The sequence below is a fragment of the Eumetopias jubatus genome, unplaced genomic scaffold (genome assembly GCF_037043125.1).
Source record: "Eumetopias jubatus isolate StellerSeaLion01/CBP00866 unplaced genomic scaffold, mEumJub1_p1.0 scaffold_16, whole genome shotgun sequence".
Lineage (NCBI taxonomy): Eukaryota > Metazoa > Chordata > Mammalia > Carnivora > Otariidae > Eumetopias > Eumetopias jubatus.
In genome coordinates, this window is record NW_028274822.1 from 62157391 (window position 1) to 62179109 (window position 21719).

The 21719-nt window shown below is 48.9% G+C and overlaps 1 protein-coding gene and 1 long non-coding RNA gene across 3 annotated transcripts; one reads left to right on the forward strand and one right to left on the reverse strand.

Annotated features, from left to right (window-relative positions):
• LOC148162283 (uncharacterized) lies at positions 1 to 5251 on the reverse strand. Its single transcript, XR_015766992.1, has 2 exons — positions 5091 to 5251; positions 1 to 749 (listed from the first exon to the last, which is right to left on the reverse strand). It is a non-coding gene; the product is annotated as an uncharacterized LOC148162283 (long non-coding RNA).
• Positions 4209 to 20710, forward strand: TUBB6 (tubulin beta 6 class V). Of its 2 annotated transcripts, XM_028089329.1 has the most exons (4): positions 4209 to 4392; positions 4776 to 4884; positions 6736 to 6846; positions 19201 to 20710. In XM_028089329.1, exons 1-4 carry the CDS (start codon positions 4336 to 4338, stop codon positions 20262 to 20264), a joined length of 1341 nt encoding a protein of 446 aa, XP_027945130.1. In that variant the 5' UTR covers positions 4209 to 4335; the 3' UTR covers positions 20265 to 20710. The 2 variants fall into 2 exon arrangements, with proteins under 2 accessions (XP_027945130.1, XP_027945131.1); XM_028089330.2 differs by lacking the exons at positions 4209 to 4392; positions 4776 to 4884 and adding an exon at positions 5404 to 5581.
• Positions 20711 to 21719: the final 1009 nt, after the last annotated feature.

Genomic DNA, 21719 nt, shown 5'->3' on the forward strand with positions numbered 1-21719 from the left:
TTGTCTAGCAAAGGTCTATAAAACGGGATCTTTATTTTTGTTCCCAACCCAAAACTAAAGGGGCTGGAGGAGGACCATGGGTGGGTGTGCGCCACCATGTCACCTGACCATCACTACTGCCCAGATGAACCCAATCATGGAAACTCCAAGTGGGTGGGCTGGGGGCTGCATGCGTGAGCGCACGTGTCCGTGTGAGAGCTGGGCCCAGCGTCCTCAGTTCTTTGGCGTTTGGCTTACCCAACCGCCTACCCTTGTGAGGCAGCGTCAGCAGCTTCCTGGCTCCCAAACCAGCACGGCTCCTCGCCCACATGGCTGTTCAGTCAATGTTGGTGAGGTGGGCTTAGAGCCAAAGGAGCTGCGCCCCCAACTGCCCAGCCAACATTGCAGGGGCCCCCCAGAGCTCTAGAGTGAATGGGGATTCGCCTCTTCCTTCTCTCTTCACACTTGACTCAGAAGGGATGAGAGAGACGGTGCCCTATTTTCAAAGTCCTTCAGCCTTTGGAAGCCCTTCCTGGAGGCCCTCTTCCTCTCTTTGAGGCCCTATTTCTCAGCCACGTGGAACTTTGTGCTCATCCATCCCACCTCTGTGCCCGGGGAAGGGCGAACAGCCACCACCATACTCTTGGTGGCAGCTTTTTACCAACAGAAACTGAGACTGTGGTCAGGCTATCTGTGTCCTCCATTCACTGGGCTCCTTCGTGCACGGGTCCTTCCCTGCCACCATCCCTTCATTTGAGAAGTTTACAAACCTGTAGGAAAGTTGAAAGGATAATACAGTAATCAAATGAATGCCTATCTAGATGTACCTATTACTAACATGTTGCCACAGACAATATGGTTCCTGCCTTGGGCTGCACTGCTCCCCGCACGGCTGCTGAGATGTGCCCACCCCACTACTTCAGCAGCCAAGATGGGAGAATGCCCCCCACGAACGTCCCAACCTGCTTCCAGGGCCCCCTCACGGTGGACAGTGACACTGACGTGCAAAAAGTGGTGTCCCAGGGATAGCTGTGGGGGGGCTGGGGGGTCTGGGGTGTCCACAGGAGCCCAGGAGGCCCTTCCCAGTGTGGGATGGAGTTGGAGGGGGAGAGACGGGGGCAAGCTGAGAGTTGGGGCTGGAGGCTGGAGGCCAGCACCCCCCTCCCCGACTCCTGATGCAAATCCCCAAGGCATCTGAGAATCCTACACTGGAACCGACTTTCCAGACAGGAAAAGGCAGGAGGACAGAATGCACCCTTTAAAACTTTTGTTTTTGATTTGTAACTTGTACATCTTTAGACACAGGTGTCCTTTTGCTCCAGCCCCATCGTTGTGAGGGCCTTAGCCATGGGCTGGAATCCTGTCACCCACTTGCCAGCAAGGTAATGCCCGCTCTGAGTGTCCGTTTTCTCATCTGCAGTAATATCTGTAACTGTTGTGATGTTGTGATGAGTCCATAAGTTGTGATGATTCCATAAGTTCTGTGGAAAAGCGTGCGGCAATGAGCCCAAGTCACCTTAGTTACCCGCCCTCGTGATGTGGATGGTAGGCTGGGGTGCCGGTCAACAGGGAGTGTCCATTAGAAATTCTAATAAATCAACTTTCCGCCGTCAATTCCCGGTGATGGGGGTGTTCCTGAAGCCACCGACACCTGCTTTCTTATTCCATCAAATATCTCGGATTCAAATTCCCACCCAAGGACTAGCATCGAAAACGTGGTTATTTCCGCAAACCACCAAAGCTTCTGAAGTAGACACTTTTCTTTAAGCTACTTAGTGGCTTGATTCCGCAGCGGCTGTGTGACCAGAGCTGAGCAAAGTCTCTCCCAGGAACCCGAGGCCCTCCATTCCCCCAGCTCTCTACACTAGACTCAGTACCAGGAGATGGAAAAAGGGAGCGTTTACTTGGAGTCAGTAATTAAATTGAGCAATGGCCACAAACAGCCTAAATAAGGGTGCTGGCTACTCAGAAGAGCACAGCCGGGTCACCTCAGGTTGAAAGTTTGACGACAGAGCGTGTGCAAAGCTGTGGCCCCTCACCTGCTTCCTGGCATTGCAGAAGGTGTGGGAGGGGACCAGGGCCAGGGACCCAGTTTAAAGAAATTAATCCTTAAAATTAGAAACATTTGGAAAACTCCAAAAGAAAAAAATATTTCAAGTTCTCTACCTCTTTCCAACCACACAGTCGTGAGGACTTTCCCAAAGTTTTCATATACCTAAAAAGAAACTACCGGTGCAGATTACAGAGCATTGTCCCTTCCTCTTTGTGTGGCATTTCCATTTGGCCTGGGAGGGGGTGCAGTCCGGGCTTTCCAGAGTCTCCCCACCTAAAGTGCTCACACAGGGAAACTCATGCAAAAGTCTCTGGTGGATGTACATTCCAACCGAAGGTGCCACAGAATCAGAGCCCCTAGGATAATCCTTTCATTTTACACATGAATAAACCGAAGCCCAGAGAATTGGAGTGAACACAAAGCTAACTGGAAACAGAACCGGAATTGAAATCCAAGTGACCCTGACTCACCACCCAGTGGTCATTCCTTTCAACCACACAACACCGCCAGGAAGAGGGACTATTGCTCCCTGAGGGCCTAACTCATGCCCAGAAGTAACTCTGATTACCCCTGGCATACATTAAGTATCTGCCACATGAGTACATGAGTGAGTGAGCCCTCCCAGCTAGAAGCTTCGGTAGGAGTGAACCAGAGAGAGTTCTAGGTGTGTGGGTGTCCGTGGTGAGCATGGCTATGTAGAGGGCTGGCCGCAGAGGGGCCCAGGCTGAGTGGGGCAAACAGAGGGGGTGGGGGCAGAATGAGGGCAACTGAGCAGGGAGGGGTAAGGGGCCCGAGCCCAGAGGGCCGGGATGCCAGCCCCTAAAGTGAAGACTGTGTTACCTGCTAGAGGGTGTGAAGGGAACAGGTGCCCAGGAGGGACCGCCCAGCAAACACCGGGAAACGTGAGGTTTGGAGTTCAGAGAGAGGTCAGGGCTGCACCATGTTATAAAAGAAATATGGAGCCATGCTTTGCATCCGCAGAGTTGTCTTCAAGTCCCCAGAGAGGGCTGCGTTCAATCTTCGGCATCAGCCTGCCTTTCTGCGGCCCCTTGAGGATGGAGACGTGTCCGATTAAACTTTCCCTCTGGCGTCCTCACTCCTCCAGCACTGCACTTACGTAAAGAACAGGCACACAGGCACACCTCCCTCCGAACAGCAAAAGGGAGTCCCCGGCACCCAGGAGTAGGGAAGGTGAGGGAACCGGCAGAGGTAGAATCCAGCCCTCTGCGCCCTCCTGGGGCCGAAGAGCTTTTTCATCGCTGACTCCCAATGGAGAGGCTGCGTAGACAACTGTGCAGGGGGTGTGCGTGTGTGTGTGTGTGTGTGTGCGCGCGTGTTCACGGTCAGATGCCGCCAGGTATTCACTCTAACTAAACCCCACTACAAACGTTTCGGAGCGGTACCTGTATTTCGAGACGGACAGGCAGGAAAGCAAGGACATAAGAACCAGGTTCAGGGGGGAGGACGAGAGTCAGAGTCACGCTGGAACACTCCACTTTCGTGTCCCAAAGCCTGTCTCCTCGCTGGGTTTGACCCCGCGGCGCGGGCGGGGAGCCGGCGGCGGGGGGGTGGACCGTGCGCACCCACAGCTGCAGAGCGCCCCGGCCTGGCCCAGCCAGGCCCGCGCGGCCCCGGAACCCACCCCGGGCGGCTCCGGGTGGGACCCCGCCTGCCCAGGACGGCTCAGCGGGAACGGTCTCCCTCCGGGGAGGGTCAGCAACGCGGGGGAGGGGGGGCGGCAAAATGAGGGCGGGGAGGGGCAGAAGCCGCGTCCTTCCCGCCCGCCTCCCCACTTTTAAAGTCTCCAACGTCTCCCCCTATCTCCGCCCCCAAGCCCGCTTCAGTAGGCGCATTTCCCGGCCTGACTTCCCCAGCAGGGGGTCCTCAGTTCCCCTTTCTGTTCTCCCTCCTGGGACAGCACCGCGTGGAAGCGGCCCGGGGAAGATGGCCCAGGGGGAGGCGAGCCGAGGTGGGGCGCCGGCAGCAGGGTGGCGGGGGAGGGAGGCCTGGGGGGCGAGGAGGGAGGCCCAAGGCCAGCCTGGACGGGAGGAGGCGCGGCCCGGGAGGGCGAGGCCCGGGGGTGGGGGCTCTGCGGGCGCTGGGGGGAGCGGGGGCGGCGCTCGGTCCGCGGGGGCGGAGGGGGCGCGGCCGGGGAGGGCGAGGCCCGCGGCCATTGGTCGGGGCAGCCCGGATGGGGGGTGGAGAGCAGACGGAGGGTCGAGTCCCGGGGAGCGCGCCGGGGGCCCGCAGTCGCAGCGGCGGTCCGAAGAGCCAGTTCCCGGAGCGTAGAGCCGGCGCCCGCCATGAGGGAGATCGTGCACATCCAGGCGGGCCAGTGCGGGAACCAGATCGGCACCAAGGTGGGCCGGGCACTGGGCTCCCTGCGGGTGGGCAGCTGGCAGGCCTGGGGTGTCGGGGCTCGACCCCTCGGTGCGGGCGCCCTGGTGCGCACCCTCGGTGCGCCTCGGTCCTCGGAGCCCAGCCCTGCCCTGCGCGGCACTCGGGAAGTGCTTCGAGGAGTGGCGCGGCCGAGGAGGGGGCGTCACAGCCAGGGACCCCCTGCCCCTCACCCCTATCCCCACCCCAGCTGGGAGCGGCCACCGGCGGCTCAGGCGCGCCTGGAATTCGGCAGCCGGGCCCAGCGCACCCCGCCCCGCCGGGCCAGCCCTGGCGTGAGCCGCGGGGGAGGGCGCCCTAGGCTTCGGGTTCTGACCGTCTGTTCCCCCGCCTCGCCCTGCCCAAGTTTTGGGAAGTGATCAGCGATGAACACGGTATCGACCCAGCCGGAGGCTACGTGGGTGACTCGGCGCTGCAACTGGAGAGAATCAACGTCTACTACAATGAGTCATCCTGTGAGTAGCTCGGCGCCGCCGGGACTCCGCCCTTCCCCGTCGGACCCCGCCGTCCCCCTCCCAAACCCTCGGCCATGCCCGCCCGGACCCTGCCATCTCCTCCTCAGATCCTGGCCACCGCCATCTGGGGCCCTAGCCATCCCGTCCCGGACCATCGGCCACCCCCAAATGAACCCCGGCCATCCCTCTCCCGGACCCGGTCTTACCCCTCTGGGACCCCGGCCTTCCTCCTCCGGGACCCCGGCCTTCCCGGGTCTTCTCCGACCGATCCAAGGTTGGCGCTCAGGATGCCGCCCTTGCGCTAGGGTAGTTTGCCCTCGGAAATTTTCCCGGGATATAGCAGGATGCCCGACTCCTTCCTCGCTTCCCCTGGGGCGGGAAATCCGCCGTCAGTTTCTTTCAAACAGCCGAATTTGGCCTATCACGGGGTCTGAACTCTTGAACTAGACAACCCGTTAGTGTTGTGAAATCCCTTACTGGGTCACGTCCGACTTTTTCTTTTGTTTTGTTTTTCAGTTTAAAATGGATCTCGTAATGGAGATTCTTGGCTAAAAATTTGAAAAACACCCAGTTAAATGACTTTTCTGACTTTTTACCGACCTCCAAAAGCACTCTATGCTCCCTGGAAGCTGAAACTACAGACAATTCTGGATAATTGGTGGAGTTCAGTACAAATTCCAAGCTGTGGTTTATCCAGGTTTGGGAATAATATCACCTCTGCCCTGCATACCTACATATATATTGTGGCTACGTGTATACATTATTTGTTACAGTTTTTATTATAAAAGTGATAGGTGCCCTTCACAAAACAACAAAAAACTAAGACTTTGAAAGAACACCCAGAAAATGACAGATGCTACCCTTCCACATGCATGACATATATCCCCAGAAAGAATTAATCTGGTTTTTGGAGTCACTTGCTGTTTGTCCACACAAGAGTTGTGAAGAGCGGGATACTGGGTTTTATTCATTGGGTTTTATTCCCAATCACTGGGTTTTATTCATTCAGCAGCTAGAAGAAAAAGTCTGGACAAGCAGGGCATAGAATATGAAATTTCTAGATAGCACTAAAGAAAATTCCAGTTATACATTGCACCTCCTGTTAACCTTTAGGTCCAGCTTGTGAACTTCCTTTGCTCAGTCTGGCTGTGTGTGTGTAGACGGACAGGAGTTGTAGGGCAGATCCTGTGTGCAATCCTATTAACCCCATCCTCACTGGGGAACAAGTTCCTGCCCGCGAGGCATGAGAATGTGCTTGCTAACAAAAGGGCTACACAGCATCACTGGTTCATAAATGAGAGTGGATCCTGGCCACCCCCCTCTGGGGCCCTAGGAAACAGCCTGGAGCCCAGAAACAGCCCATGGGATCGTACCCTTAACGAGGTGCTCAGGCTATAGCTTGGATTCATGTATGCGTGTGCATGAGGCAAGTGCCAAAAAGTGGAAAGAATGTAGAGCAACACAGCAATTAGCTGCAACAGATACAGTTTATTTCCGTGGAGCTAAAGAAGTAAAACTTCCCAACAGGAAAGAGGTGTCAGGGTGAAGTGGAAAATACAGAAGGCAGGAAGTCAGGAGACCTGATTTCTCATCCTGCTTGTTCCTGGCGCTTCCTCTGCCCATTCATGCTTGAGCTGGTTTCCTCATCGGAAAACTTCAGCTGGAACTGTGCTTCCCCCAGGCCTCTCCCAGGGCTGAGGTTCTGGGGTCCTAAGAAAGCCAGGCCTGTTTCTGAAGAAACCCTGCTTCCTACCCATCCAGGCAGCTGTGCTGGGGGGACTCGCTATGGGACAGTCCATGACTCTGGCGACCAGAAAGTGACGCTTGGGGGTGGGCTTTGTTCTCTTCCAGCTCAGAAATACGTGCCCAGGGCTGCCCTGGTGGACTTGGAGCCGGGCACCATGGACAGTGTGCGGTCTGGGCCTTTCGGGCACCTCTTTCGGCCGGACAACTTCATCTTCGGTGGGTTCCATCTCTCCTGCTTCCTTCTGCCTCTTTCTGTTTTTTTTTTTTTCACACATCAAACTATTTGATGTGCAAGATTAAAAGGTAAAAGCTTAGGATGGAAATTAGCAGTCTCCAGTGTCATGACAGGGTGCTGCCACTTTTAGTTCTTGACTTTTCTTTAGGAAAGTAATCTCTGTCTCTCTAAATGAAATGCTTGTATTGATAGTTCTTGGTTTAACAAATTTTTTAGACATTAACTTCTTTCTTGCCCTTATAAATTATCATTAATATGATAATCATTTGTTTTGGTTCCTATGTGGCTCATCTTTTAATTGCAGTGTGTTTATATTTCTCTTTCATTACCTATAGAAAGTTATTTTGCCTTTTTCCCAAAGGCTGGCACTATGTGAATTTTGTTTTGTTAGAACTGGGCAAATCCTTCCCTCCCTTCTTCCACCTAAGACATGATAAAGCACCTGTCCATCTGCACACTCCCAAAGAAAATTATGTAATGTTAAATGAAGCAGCACCATTAGTACTACCAGCCTCCATCACCCTGTAGCCATGGTTTTTAGAGTCAAGGTTACTTGCCAAAATACTCAAAGAAGGAATATTCAAAACATGCAAGAAGAGACAGAATCCTGAAAGATTTTACTGGTACATGAACTGATGACTCTGTAGTAGAGTCAGGCAGTGACCTGTTATAAAGGGAACTCAGCAAGATGAACGTTCACAAAGTTTATGAATCCTCTGGGTATCGGCCCCCTCCCCATCACTCTGACAACTTACACAACCAACAGGACAGGCAAAGTTTCTGATAATAACTTGTTCAAGGGTTGGGCCATAATTGGCCCCAAGCAAAGCCTCTTCTGGACTCTGCTGCCCAATGTGGTAGCCACTAGCCACATGTGGCTATTTAAAGTTAATAGAAATTACATAAAATCAATTCACTTCCTCAGTTGTACTAGCTGCATTTCAGGGGCTCAATAATTAAATGTGGCGAGCGGCACCATATTGGACATATGGAACAGTTCCTTCATTGCAGCAAGTTCTATTGGAGAGTAGTGCTCAAAGCCTTAATAAAGATACTCCACTAAATAAGGGGAATGAAAAGAGAAAACAGAAAGGCACTACACAAACCCATGGCCATTCATAACCACTTCTACCTTAGGAGCCAAGGTAGAGTCTACAGGATATGTGGCAGATTTGAAGGTGTTCCATTTGACAATCGTATTTTAATGTTAGATACCACACCTTCACTTATATTCTTTCTCAGAAATTACTAATGTAATTGAGTAAGAAATATGCCTAGAGAGAAAAATGTTACTTATCAACAAAAGTACCTCAATCAACAACAAGCACAATTTCCATGCCCATAAAAGGTAAACTGTCTTACAAGGAAATGAGAGGCTCTTAAGGCCGATTCATGGCTTAAAGTTACTGTGGTATAGAAATTAAATCAGAGATCTGCTTTCCAACCCCTTCCTCAAAAGGCACCATGTGGAGATGATTTCATTGAGAGTAACAGATAACCCTCTGCTATTTAAACCCTATGTATCTAGAGTATCTCCTACACAGTAAGTGCTTTATAAATATTAGCAACATCCTAAGAATGCAAAGATGGTTCAACTTTGAGAAGTCAGCTAATAGGGGCACCTGGGTGGCTCAGTCGGTTGGGTGTCTGCCTTTGGCTCAGGTCATGATCCCGGGGTCCTGGGATCGAGGCCGGCGTTGGACTCTTTGCTCAGCAAGGAACCTGCTTCTCCCTCTCCCTGCCGCTCCCCCTGCTTGTACTCTCTCTCTCTTTCTGACAAATAAATAAATAAATAAATAAATAAATAAATAAATAAATAAAATCTTAAAAAAGAGAGAGAGAGAAGTCAGCTAATAGATTAAGAGAGACAACATCTTAATAGGTGCCCCAAAATATTTGATAAAATTCAGTATGTGTTCCTGACTTGTAGAGGACAAAAACCCTATATGCAAGCTGGAAGTAGAAAAGATACTTCCTCTGTTTTAAGAATTATCTATGAAATCCATAGCAACGTCACACTCACTGGTGAAACATCAGAAGTATTCCAAAGCAAAGTCACGTATGAGAAAGAGATGTCCATTGTCTCTACTATTCCATGTTTTGAAGGTTCTAGCCAGTGCACGAAGACCAGAGAAAGAAAAGAGATACAGATCATTTAAAGGAAAAGACAAAATTGTTATTTGAAGGTGGAATGATTCTCTTGGATTTTCCAGATAGCCTGTCCAATGACCAGTGATTGGCACTTATAAGACCTCAATAAGGCAGTCAGATACACAATAAAGACTCAGACGTTATTGCTATGGGGTGACCAACTGTCCTGATTTGCCTGGGACTGGGGGGTTTCTCAGGACACTACCTGCTCAGTGTTGAAACTGGTAAAGTCCCAGGCAAACTGAGACAAATTGATCTTAAAAGTAATAATCAATTATAAAATATAATGGGAAAGTATCCTACTCACAATAGCAATGAAAGTTATAAATACCTAGGGACAAAATTTACTAGTAATTGGGAATGAGGAGGAGACATTAAAACAAGACATTTTTCTTCCAACAGACAGGGTACTTTAAAAACCAACAGCTAGCACTGGTGAGCTTGCTTGGGAGACTGAGTTGTAAGCATTGTCAGAGAACAGCTTAATGGATTCAGCAAATCTGGAATTTTGATTCAGCAGTTTCAGTTCAAGGAATTTGTCCTGAAGAAATGTTCGCACATGCATTATGGACATTGGATACTGGTCTCTAGAAGAGCTGAACCCCTTTGCCCGCCCCTCCCGCCCCCTTGCCCTTACTACCGGCTGGTGTCAGTCTCTGTCAGTTCAGCAGACTGCTCCCTCAGCTCCTGTGGTGGAGACTTGACTGGGTGACTATTCATATTCTGTATGCCCAGAAGGAAAAAAGGACAACTCCCCTGTGGCACTGATGTTGACACAGATCAATGCCACCTTGCTCTTTCTCTTACTCAGTGGGTATAGATTCTTCTTTTTTTTTTTTTTTTGTAAGATTTTATTTGACAGAGAGAGACACAGCGAGAGAGGGAACCCAAGCAGGGGGAGCGGGGGAAGGAGAAGCAGGCCTCCGTGGAGCAGGGAGCCCGATGCGGGCCTCAATCCCAGGACCCTGGGATCACGACCTGAGTTGAAGGCAGACGCTGAACTACTGAGCCACCCAGGCGCCCCTAAGCGGGTATAGATCCTTAGCAGCTGTAGACCCTTCTTGCCTGCACCACCTCACTGGGTTACTGAGTTTGGGTCACCAAAAAGAGAGATCAGTGAATGGGGAGAAGGGAGACTTGGCCGCTAATTTCAGCTCTGCTACCTCTGGTGTTATCAGTTCCCTTCCCGGGGCTCCTTCAGCTTGAAGGTCTGAGGAATGAAGGGCCCTCAAGCATCCAGGCCTCTGTAAGAATCTGAGGGAAGCAACGGCCTGTCTCCCCAACGTGCACAGAAATATACTTCCACATAGAATTCTGCTCAGTTTCTTCCCTTGGAGGTTTTTGTTTTTGTTTTGTTTTGTTTTTAAGATTTTAATTATTTACTTGAGAGAGAGAAGGAAGGAGCACAAGCAGGGGAAGCAGCAGAGGAAGAGGGAGAAGCTGGCTCGCCGCCGAGCAGGAATTCGATGCTGGACTTGATCCCAGGGCCCCGGGATCATGACCTGAGCCAAAGGCAGACGCTTAACCATCTGAGCCACCCAGGCGCCTTTCCTTTGAAGGTTTAATTGATTTTTGGTAAGAATCTGAGAGGTAGCTAAGGTTTCTTGAACCTGAATTACAGTTGGCTGAATCTACCCCAGTCTCAGTAAACTTTACCAAAAAATAGATTTGATCATTAAGAAAAGTATACAGTTGACCCTTGAACAACACATGGGTTTAGGGGTGCTGACCCCCTGCACAGTCCAAAATTTACTTACAGTTTTTGACTCCCCGAAGACTTAACTACTAATAGCCTACCGTTGATTGGAAGTCTTACCCACAACATAAACAGTCGATTAACACCTATTTTGTATGTTCTATGTATTCTGTGTTCTTACAATCAAGTCAGCTAGAGAAAAGAAAATGTTACTAAGAAAATCATAAGGAGGGGCGCCTGGGTGGCTCAGTCATTAAGCGTCTGCCTTCAGTCCAGGTCATGGTCCCAGGGTCCTGGGATCGAGCCCCGCATCGGGCTCCCTGCTCAGTGGGGAGTCTGCTTCTCCCTCTCCCACTCCCCCTGTTTGTGTTCCCTCTCTCGCTGTGTCTCTCTCTGTCAAATAAATAAATAAAATCTTAAAAAAAAAGAAAATCATAAGGAAGAGAAAATACATTTACAGTACTGTACTTATTTATCAAAATTCTGTGCGTAAGTGGACCCACGCAGTTTAAGCCCATGTAGTTCAAGGGTCAACTGTCCTTGATTTTTGATGGGCAGTGCATGGTAGGAAATTCAGACGTGCAGAAGGCGTGTACAGCGGGAAGCCGGCCCCTCCCTCCCCTCTCCGCTTTGTTCCCTCCCAGAAGGCTGCTCCGGTGACTGACCTCGTAAGAGCCCTTCCACGGACATATGCACTTTAGAAGCGAATACATGAGTTTGTGAGGTTTTGTTTTGTTTTGTTCTAAGATTTTATTTATTTGTTTGAGAGGGAGTGAGCCTGAGCAGGGTGGGTGGGGAGAGGCAGAGGGAGAGGGAGAAGCAGGCTCCCCGCTGAGCAGGGAGCCCCATGCAGGGCTCCATCCCAAGGACCCAAGATCAGGACCTGAGCCGAAGGCAGACGCTTCACCGACGGAGCCACCCAGGCGCCCTGTGAGTTTGAATATATAAACATCTGGTAAAGCTTTATTTATGTAAAATACATGGCTTTCCTGTTTCGAGGAAGGATATAAGACAACATATAGTAAAGACAGCCATAAAACATGGCCGTTTAAAACACAGGGTGAACTGGAGAGTTAATTCAATTGCAGCTGATAATTTAAGCTCTGGGTTTCTAGCAACTACATTCAAAAAAGGAAGCCCAGGACACAGTAGTCATCATCATAAAAGGCAATATACCACTTTTTTTTTTGAAGATTTTATTTATTTATTTGACAGAGAGAGACACAGCGAGAGAGGGAACACAAGCAGGGGGAGTGGGAGAGGGAGAAGCAGGCTTCCCGTGGAGCAGGTAGCCCGATGCGGGGCTCGATCCCAGGACCCTGGGATCATGACCCGAGCCGAAGGCAGATGCTTAACCGACTGAGCCACCCAGGAGCCCCGGGCATATACCACTCTGAAAAAGGGAGATCCCCCTTCATTCTACATTATTTGTATTTATTTATTTTGATCTTTGCTTTTTTCAACAAAAGCTAATATAGAACTGTATTATTAAAAATTAAGAACTAGAGTAAAAGAATTATTCTATATGATCATCACATAATCATCATTGGCATTGAGGTATATTTCTACCTTTTCTTTCTGTTTGCTGATTTTCATTATCTGTGAACACCATCAGATCTTCTGTCCCACTGAATATTATGTTTAAGTCATATTTCATGTTAATATATAGTTTCTAAAATCTGTAAGTTTTAATACATAGCATAATCTGTAATTATTTATTTCATAGTGGCCAATAATCAGGCAGTCATTTCTTACCAGATTTTGCTCTAAGAAAAAATATATGGGGGCGCCTGGCTGGCTCATTCGGTGGAGCATGTGGTTTTTGATCTTAGGGTGTAGAGCTTACTTAATTAAAAAAAAAAAAGAATATAGGGGTGCCTGGGTGGCTCAGATGGTTAAGTGTCTGCCTTCGGCTCAGGTCATGATCCTGGAGTCCTGGGATCGAGTCCCACATCGGGCTCCCTGCTCCTTGGGAGCCTGCTTCTCCCTCTGCCTCTCTCTCTCTCCCTCTCTCCGTCTCTCATGAATAAATAAATAAAATCTTTTAAAAAAATAAATAAAAAAAAAGAATATAGTAATATAGAATCTAGATGTTCCCATCTTGGTTCACATAAATTGGTCTGTGTTTCTAACTCTGATCACAGAATAGATCCTCAAAAGTAAAATTACCGGGTCAGAGCCTGTGAACATATTTAGGTCCATTATACATTTTGCTTTAGTCTTTTAGTGGGATTAATACCACCAGCAGTGTTTGAGACCACAGCAGTTTTTGCTCTCCTTTTGCCTGAAATTAAACTTTTAAAAAAATGTATCAACTGAGGGACTCTGAGCAATATAATCAACAATGCTTTAAGAAATACTTTCGAGGAAATGGGAAAAGAACTCTGAACTCGGCAAGTCTGTATAAACTGTAGAAATTGTCCGTATAAGAAAAAGAGAAACTTGCACTCCCATAAACAGGACTCACACATAGAGAAACCTGAAGACCCAGCATTAAAATACAACTCAGTGAACCCTCTTCTGATGGGGAGGGGCAGTTAGCTGAAACACACACACACATACACACACGCCCCTTATTGCTTCCTGAGAGAAAATAGAAAAATATTATCGAATTGTACATTATTTAAGATGTTCAAACTCATTCTTGTTACCTTGGGCTTCATGGAACTTTGTTATGTTTTATTTCTTACAATGGGTGGTAGGTAGGTAGATATGAAGTCTGTTTCACAGCCTTTTTCATGCGGTGAAGTCTGTCCTGAGAAATGTCGGCATGGATAAGGCGATGGCTCTTGTTGATGCACTTGCTGGGGAAGGGTTTCTGATCAGACCCTGGAGGCCATGTGCCTTCCCCGCCTCACTTGTCTCTCACCCAGCCCAGGTGTCTGCTCAGGGTCAGGCCTCCCCTCAGCCACCACTCCTGTGCAGCTTTTTAAAAGAGTCTTTATTGGGGATACCTGGGTGGCTCAGTCATTAAGCATCTGCCTTTGGCTCAGGTCATGATCCCAGGGTCCTGGGATCGAGCCCCGAATCGGGCTCCCTGCTCTGCGGGGAGCCTGCTTCTCCCTCTCCCACTCCCCCTGCTTGTGTTCCTGTTCTCACTGTGTCTCTCTCTGTCAAATAAATAAATAAAATCTTAAAAAAAAAGAGTCTTTATGAAACAAAAAATATACATAAAAAAAGAGGCTTTATGAAATTGGATCAAACTATTGAAGTTGTGCTAAGCTGGTTTCTCATGGCAGCCGCTTCAGTGATGGTGGAAGTTTCCTTTGGTTTAATGTATTTGAACTGAAAACTGAGAAAGCCTAAGAAAGGTCCGGACTCATCTTTCTAGCTATCAGTAAGTGGGACAAAAAAGATTAAGAACAAATTCACACAGACCTATGGTGACCGTTTAATTATCTAATCCACGGCCCTTGTAAACTTTCAAGAATGTTAGAAACGACATCTGGCTTTTATTTTTATTTTTTTTTAAAGATTTTATTTATTTATTTATTTAACAGAGAGAGACAGCGTGAGAGAGGGAACACAAGCAGGGGGAGTGGGAGAGGGAGAAGCAGGCTTCCCTGCAGAGCAAGGAGCCCGATGCGGGGCTCGATCCCAGGACCCTGGGATCATGACCTGAGCCGAAGGCAGACGCCTAACGACTGAGCCACCCAGACGCCCCACGACATCTGGCTTTTAAACTGCCTCTAGGATTGCTTCTTGTATCTTTGCTTCTTTGTTAGAACATGCATCCCTATTTTTGATTCAGAATATTTTGAGCAGATTGTACTGATGTAAAATAGCTTTAATAGTAATATTTAAAGCCAACACTGAGGCACCTGGCTGGTGCAGTCGGTAGAACATGCAACTCTTGATCTCAGAGTTGTGAGTTCAAGCCCCACGTTGGGCGTGGAGCCTATTTACAAAAAAAAATTTTTTTTAATTCAAAGCTGACACTACTCTTAATTAAGAACTGTGAATTGTTTAAATGAATCTGCTTATTTTGTTAAAATAGCATGCTTGTTATGCTTTCACCTTGTTGAAAGGTGTCCAGAGTGTAGAAACACAGTATATTGTTTGAGGAAACAGTTATTTTTAAGTCATCCTCTATTTAACAAAAGAGGCAGAATTGCCTAGGAGGTGGTTCAGCCCCCTGTAGCTTCAGAGCTCCCTGTCTCAGAGTTGGTCAATTACATACACCAGTATCATTCCATCTCTAGGTGTGGTTTGAAGTGGTTTTTAAAAAAACACTGACTTGAAGTAATGTATCATTTTAAAAGTGAAAGTTATCTGCGTTTAAGTTTTGTACATGAATGTACTTAAAAAAAACTTTCTTAACAAATTGCTGGTTGAATTGTTGGTTGTATAGCATTCGTGCCCAGAGACAGTGGGAGAGAGTTTTGTGGGAGAAAATGGAACACCAGAAAGCCTCTTTCTGCACATGTAACTTTCCCCTCCCGATTTAGGGCTAGAGGGGGTCAGGGAGCACTTAATCCCTTACTCGATGTGAGCAAGAGCAAGTAAACCAGAGGATGGACTCTGAGAAGACCCTGGGGACCTGTTGCAATCCGCAGGCCAAAGCTTAGAGATTGCAGCCTTGTGTTCTAAGGTCCTGAGCCGCTGATTAATGTCCCAACATCTCATTACAGAACATGTTCAACTCATGACCCCCAAATATTTAACTGGGAACATCTGTTGCTAGGAGACGGTGGCAAAATATTTTCAGAAGTCACTTGCTTCTTCTTTTGTCAAGAGCAGAGAAAACCTCGTGGCTAATCATGCTGTAAATACTGAGGAAGCTGAGTGCGCGGTGTGAGCTGGGGAAGGGTCAAGTTCAGCGAGCTTGACTTCCTCCGGTTACATGCCCGCCTGAAGCTACCTTCTTGTTGTCAGTTGCTGGCTTCTACTCTGTTTTATAACATTTTGTTTTAAAGATTTTATTTATTTATTTGACAGAGAGAGAACACAGCGAGAGAGGGAACACAAGCAGGGGGAGTGGGAGAGGGAGAAGCAGGCCTCCCGCCAAGCAGCCAGCCCAATGCGGGGCTCGATCCCAGGACCCTGAGATCACGACCTGAGCCGAAGGCAGACACCCAACGACTGAGCCACCCAGGCGCCCCTGTTTTATAACATTTTTTTAAAAAGATTTTATTTATTTTTTTGAGAGAGAGAGAGCAGGGAGAGAGGCAGAAGCAGGCTTCCCGATGAGCAGGGAGCCCGATGCGGGGCTCGATCCCAGGACCCCGGGATCATGACCTGAGCCGAAGGCAGACGCTTAACTGACTGAGCCACCCAGGTGCCCCTCTACTCTGTTTTAATGAAATCATTTCTTAGCCTCTTTTTGACAATTGCACTCGCATTCTTTCCTTTGTGAAGGTGTGCTAGTCCTACACTGAGCTCCTCGAGCAAGGCTAGCCCAGCCCTTGTTCCTCTCCCTGCCTCTGGTGCATCTGGCCAGGCCACTGCCTGCTGGGTTGGGTGGGGAGGGGTGGACAGGAGTTAGTGGGGGGCATAGGAAGAACAATGGCCATTTTTGAGTCAGCTGGGCCAGAGAAAAGAGAATCTCTGTTTGTAAGAGAGAACGCAGTCACCTCCCAGACAAGGAAATGGCCACCAGAGAGGGCTAAGTGGCCGGTGCCCTCGGGGGGTGCTTGTGAGGGGGAGCTGCAAGCTTGGAGGAGCTTGCTTGTGCCCAGCCTGGGCCCCTCGTGAAGCCGCAGTGCTGCCATGCCCATCATCTTGGGGACTTTGAGCAGATGGGACAAAGACAACAGGAGTGAGAGGCTGAGCTCCCTCGCGAGGTGGGGCTAAGACAGCTGAGCGGGGGCAGCTGTGTATCATTCCAATGGGCAGTTCTGCCCTCCTGGACGTGTCACTATTGAATATTTAAATGTGTTTACTGTTTTCATCATAAAGTTAAAACTGCACATGTTTTCTTCAAACACACAAGTATGTAGTATAGAAATGGAACCTCCTCGGGCGCCTGGATGGCTCAGTCGTTGGGCGTCTGCCTTCGGCTCAGGTCATGATCCAGGGTCCTGGGATCGAGCCCCGCATTGGGCTCCCTGCTCCGCGGGAAGCCTGCTTCTCCCTCTCCCTCTCCCTCTCCCCCTGCTTGTGTTCCCTCTCTCGCTGTGTCTCTGTCAGATAAATAAAATCTTTAAAAAAAAAAGTGGAACTTCCTCATCCCTTGTACAGATGACCCTGAGATTTTATTCACTGGGGTAACTAGTGGAATGGCTGCTCGTGTGTTCGTTTGCATTGAAACCATCACTGATTTAACCAGTCCCCTGTTAAAAGATATTTTAGGTTGTTTTCCTTTTCTCTTTACTATTATTACAAACTGCTCAGCACGTTTGTCTACGTCATTTCCCACATGTGTACATATACCTGTCTAAGCAAATTTATAGAAGTAAAATTGCAGAGCCTAAGAGGACTAACTTTGATAGATATGCTGAACTGTTCTCCATAGAGCCTGGTCCTTGTTATGCCTCCCCCGCAGCCCCAATTCTGGCCAACAGGGTTTGCCAGCTTTTTGATTTCTGTCAGTTTCGCAGGGTAGAAATGGAATCTCCTTGTTCTAGTGTACATTTCTCTTATAAGGAATGCATCAAATATTTAAGTTATTTGAATTTCCTTCCCTGTGAACGGTTTATATCCTTTGCCCATTTTCCTAAAAGTTAGTTTTCCTTACTCATTTGTAGGACTTCTTTAAGTATTTAAGGAGGGTATCCCTTTCTTTGTATGTGATACAAGTCACTAGTAGCGAATACATTTTAAACTTACTGAAGAGCCACAGGATTTTGGCTGTTTTTCTTGTTTTACAGATTTCCACTTAACACCCACAGTGTTTGACACTGATAAATGCTGTGGAAGAGTCAAGGATATTTGAGTTGAGACACATTCCTCCAAAAGTAGGCCCTTGTGTAAGGCCACACCCACAGTACACGGCAGAATCGGGGGTGGGGGGCAGCAGCAGAGCTCAGTAAGAGGGCCCCAGCCCGAAGCGCACGAGGGCCTGGAATCTGCTTGTCTTACCTGGTGTAGCACTGGGCCACTGTCGGGAGGCAGCCAGAGCTTTGTCACCGTCTCCAGCTCAGCTTCCCACTGGTGTGCCCCGTGTTAGCCATGGAACTGCCTGCCCAGAGCAGAAAAGCTGGTCGCTGGATGGTGGTTGTGGATTTTTGCCACCAGTTAAGTAGACAAAAATCAAGCGAACATCTTTGGAATAAGTGGAGAGAGGTCCATACAGTAGGATTCCAGCACTGTCTTAGCTCTGAGCAGAAGGGCAAACAACCCTGGCATCTCTGCTTCCTCTCGTTTTTTTGGTCCACTTGACACATGCAGGTCACTTGCCCAGCTCCTATGGTGCGTCCGGGTCCTTTTCATCCGATACATAGGGAAATTTGATAGGGATGCTAATGAATTTGTTCTTTAATTATACATTCTTTTTAGAACTAGATTTGATATATACCGATTTACTAAATAAACACAATGCCTTTTAATAATCTTCCTCGCTTCTTAAATAACTTACAATTTTGGCTATATATTACATTGCCTTCTACCGGTTAAAATCATGAGCAACAGCAGTGCCTTGTTTTATAGTTTATTACTAAATAGATATATTATCTCTCGCCATCAGAGGGGCACAGCCAGGCATGGAGGTGGGGGAAGGGGACCATGTTCATCGTGAGCTTGTGGAGGTCAGCACTGAGCATTGACTTTACTGCATTTCATAATTTACCCTACAGTGTGCTCTAGAATTTAGTTCTAAGTGGTTTTTCCTTGGAATGTGTATTACTGTATTGATTTGGATTGAAAAAGTCATGTTATTCTGACAGAAAATAAGTCCAGGGGCAGCTGGGTGGCTCAGTTGGTGAAGAGTCTGCCTGGCACTAGGGTCACGTCCCTGGATTCAGGGATCGAGCCCCTCCTTGGGCTCCCTGCTCAGCGGGGAGTCTGCTTCTCCCTCGGCTCCTCCCCCTGCTTGTGCTCTCTCTCTGTCAAATAAATAAATAAAATCTTTTTTTTTTTTTTAAAGAAAGTACAGTTTGGAGGATTGCTCTGATAATTAGGGCTGTCTTTGCCAATTAGAGTATATATCTTACATTTTCTATAACCTGAATAAGCTAAGCTTCAACCTAAAAACTCTTTCCAGTAAAAACATACTTAATTAAAAAATCATATTGGCAGAGTTGTACTGGAATTAATATTTACATTTTCCCAACTCTTTCCAAGTCTACTGGATTAAGACAAGTGCCTCTCAGTAAAAGAGGCAACATTTGGTAAGTCCTGGTGGCAAAGCCTTTTGATTTCTCCCAGAAACAGAAGAATGAGCCAACTCAGGTTGTTTCCAGTGCTACTTTCCATAGAATTGAGTTTGGAGCTGAAAAATGTGTTTTTTCATCATCGTCTTAAAAGTATGAATAAAAGGGAGCTTCCTCTTCCCCCTGCCCCTGTGCCGACCTACTGAAATTGTGTGCCACTCTCTTGTGCTTTGTCCCAGGACAAACAGGCGCAGGCAACAACTGGGCGAAGGGGCACTACACGGAAGGGGCCGAGCTGGTGGATTCCGTGCTCGACGTGGTGAGGAAGGAGTGTGAGCACTGCGACTGCCTGCAGGGCTTCCAGCTCACGCACTCGCTGGGCGGGGGCACGGGCTCAGGCATGGGCACACTGCTCATCAGCAAGATCCGCGAGGAGTACCCCGACAGGATCATGAACACCTTCAGCGTCATGCCGTCGCCCAAGGTGTCGGACACGGTGGTGGAGCCCTACAACGCCACGCTGTCGGTGCACCAGCTGGTGGAGAACACCGACGAAACGTACTGCATCGACAACGAGGCCCTGTACGACATCTGCTTCCGCACGCTCAAGCTGACCACGCCCACCTACGGCGACCTCAATCACCTGGTGTCGGCCACCATGAGCGGCGTCACCACCTCTCTGCGCTTCCCGGGCCAGCTCAACGCCGACCTGCGCAAGCTGGCCGTGAACATGGTGCCCTTCCCGCGCCTGCACTTCTTCATGCCGGGCTTCGCGCCGCTCACGGCCCGAGGCAGCCAGCAGTACCGCGCGCTCACCGTGCCGGAACTGACGCAGCAGATGTTCGACGCCAAGAACATGATGGCGGCGTGCGACCCGCGCCACGGCCGCTACCTGACCGTGGCCACTGTCTTCCGGGGCCCCATGTCCATGAAGGAGGTGGACGAGCAGATGCTGGCCATCCAGAACAAGAACAGCAGCTACTTCGTCGAGTGGATCCCCAACAACGTCAAGGTGGCCGTGTGCGACATCCCGCCGCGCGGCCTCAAGATGGCCTCCACCTTCATCGGCAACAGCACGGCCATCCAGGAGCTGTTCAAGCGCATCTCGGAGCAGTTTTCTGCCATGTTCCGGCGTAAGGCCTTCCTGCACTGGTTCACGGGCGAGGGCATGGATGAGATGGAGTTCACCGAGGCCGAGAGCAACATGAACGACCTGGTGTCGGAATACCAGCAGTATCAAGAAGCCACGGCCAATGATGGCGAGGAAGCTTTTGAAGACGATGAAGAGGAGATCAATGAATAGAGGCGCATCCTAGTCTCAGATACCACAAATCAGATGTTTCTTTAACTCCGGAGCATCGTGACCCTGATGGCCACCACGTGGTGCTCTGCTCTAAATATGTGGGTATAGGCCCCTCACCAATGCAACAAAATTGCACTATCAGTCATCTGGAACGAAGAAAGTACATCGGAATAGCAGAGAATCGGCAGTCTTACCCAATCAAAAGATCAGACGACAGATCTTCTACTGGAGGACTTGAAACAATAAAGGGGCCATCAAGGAAGAGCTAAATGAATTGACTTCACCTTCTGTCAAGTGTTCAACCATGCTGAGAATTAGGAAGGAAGTTAGAAACAGTGTTTTTCATCCTTTGTGTTGAAACCTGAAGCTGTGCAGTGTTGCCTTATATTGAAAATGCAATATGGAACTTTAAAACAACTAATTCATAATAAAACACTAAAACCATTCCTTTGCCTCTTCCAGCCTGTTTCCTGATAGATTTGTTTGCGTTGTTATAATGGTTACTTGGGTACCTTGTCTCTACTGGTGTGAACTGCTCCTGCCACTCAGTGAATGAACTCAGAGGAAAGGCTTTCCTTGAACTGCAGACCTTAAGGGTGGCAGCCAGAATTCTCCTGAGCATCAGAGTAGCACACATGTAACTAAAAGCCCGTCATCCCCTTTTGCAATCAGCACTTAGACCTCCCACAGAATCTTTCATCTTCCAGTGTCACATCCTGGGCTAGTTAGTCCCAACCTTCCCTAACAGCTGGGCTAAGATTTGCCAGAGGAGCTACAGAAAATGACCTCCAGGCTTCCAGCCAGCGCCGGGGGGACATGCAAGCTCTTGGTGGGTGATGAGGGACCTTGCAGGGTCGGCTCTGAGAGCAGGGTCGGCTTCCTTCAGGAGCACTCAGGCTCAGTGCCAAGGTTGAGGGCTATTTTCTATATAACAAATCATCACCTTACAGTTTCTTAACTTGACACAACTTCTGTAAGAGGTCTTGTAAAGTCAAACTCCATAGGACATGACCAGGCTAGTCCTACTAGTAATTAGCAGACATTGCTGTTCACCAGTGTTTTTGGTTTATTTCTCCTTTCTGCCCCTTTGAAGTTAGCTGTGAACATGACTTTGCTTCGGCCAAAAGAATGTGAGTAGCATGTCACTTCCGGGTGGAAAGGTCTAAATGCTAGTGCTCAACCGTCACCTCTGCCTCTGCCAGATTCCTCCATCAGTCTGGGTCCTGGTAACTGCTGAGCATAGCCCCCTCTGACCTTTGTTGGACAAGGAGTGAGAAAGAAATGACTGTCATTTGGAGCCATTCTGGGGTTACCCCACAGTACCCTAGCTCCCCCACCTGACAGAAGGCCTGAGCTCTGTGATGCCATGGCTTACACCCAATAACTATTTATCCTGTGCCGAGCCCCAACCTTGGGCAGACGGAAAGGGAATCACTAAACAGGGCAGCATGACTT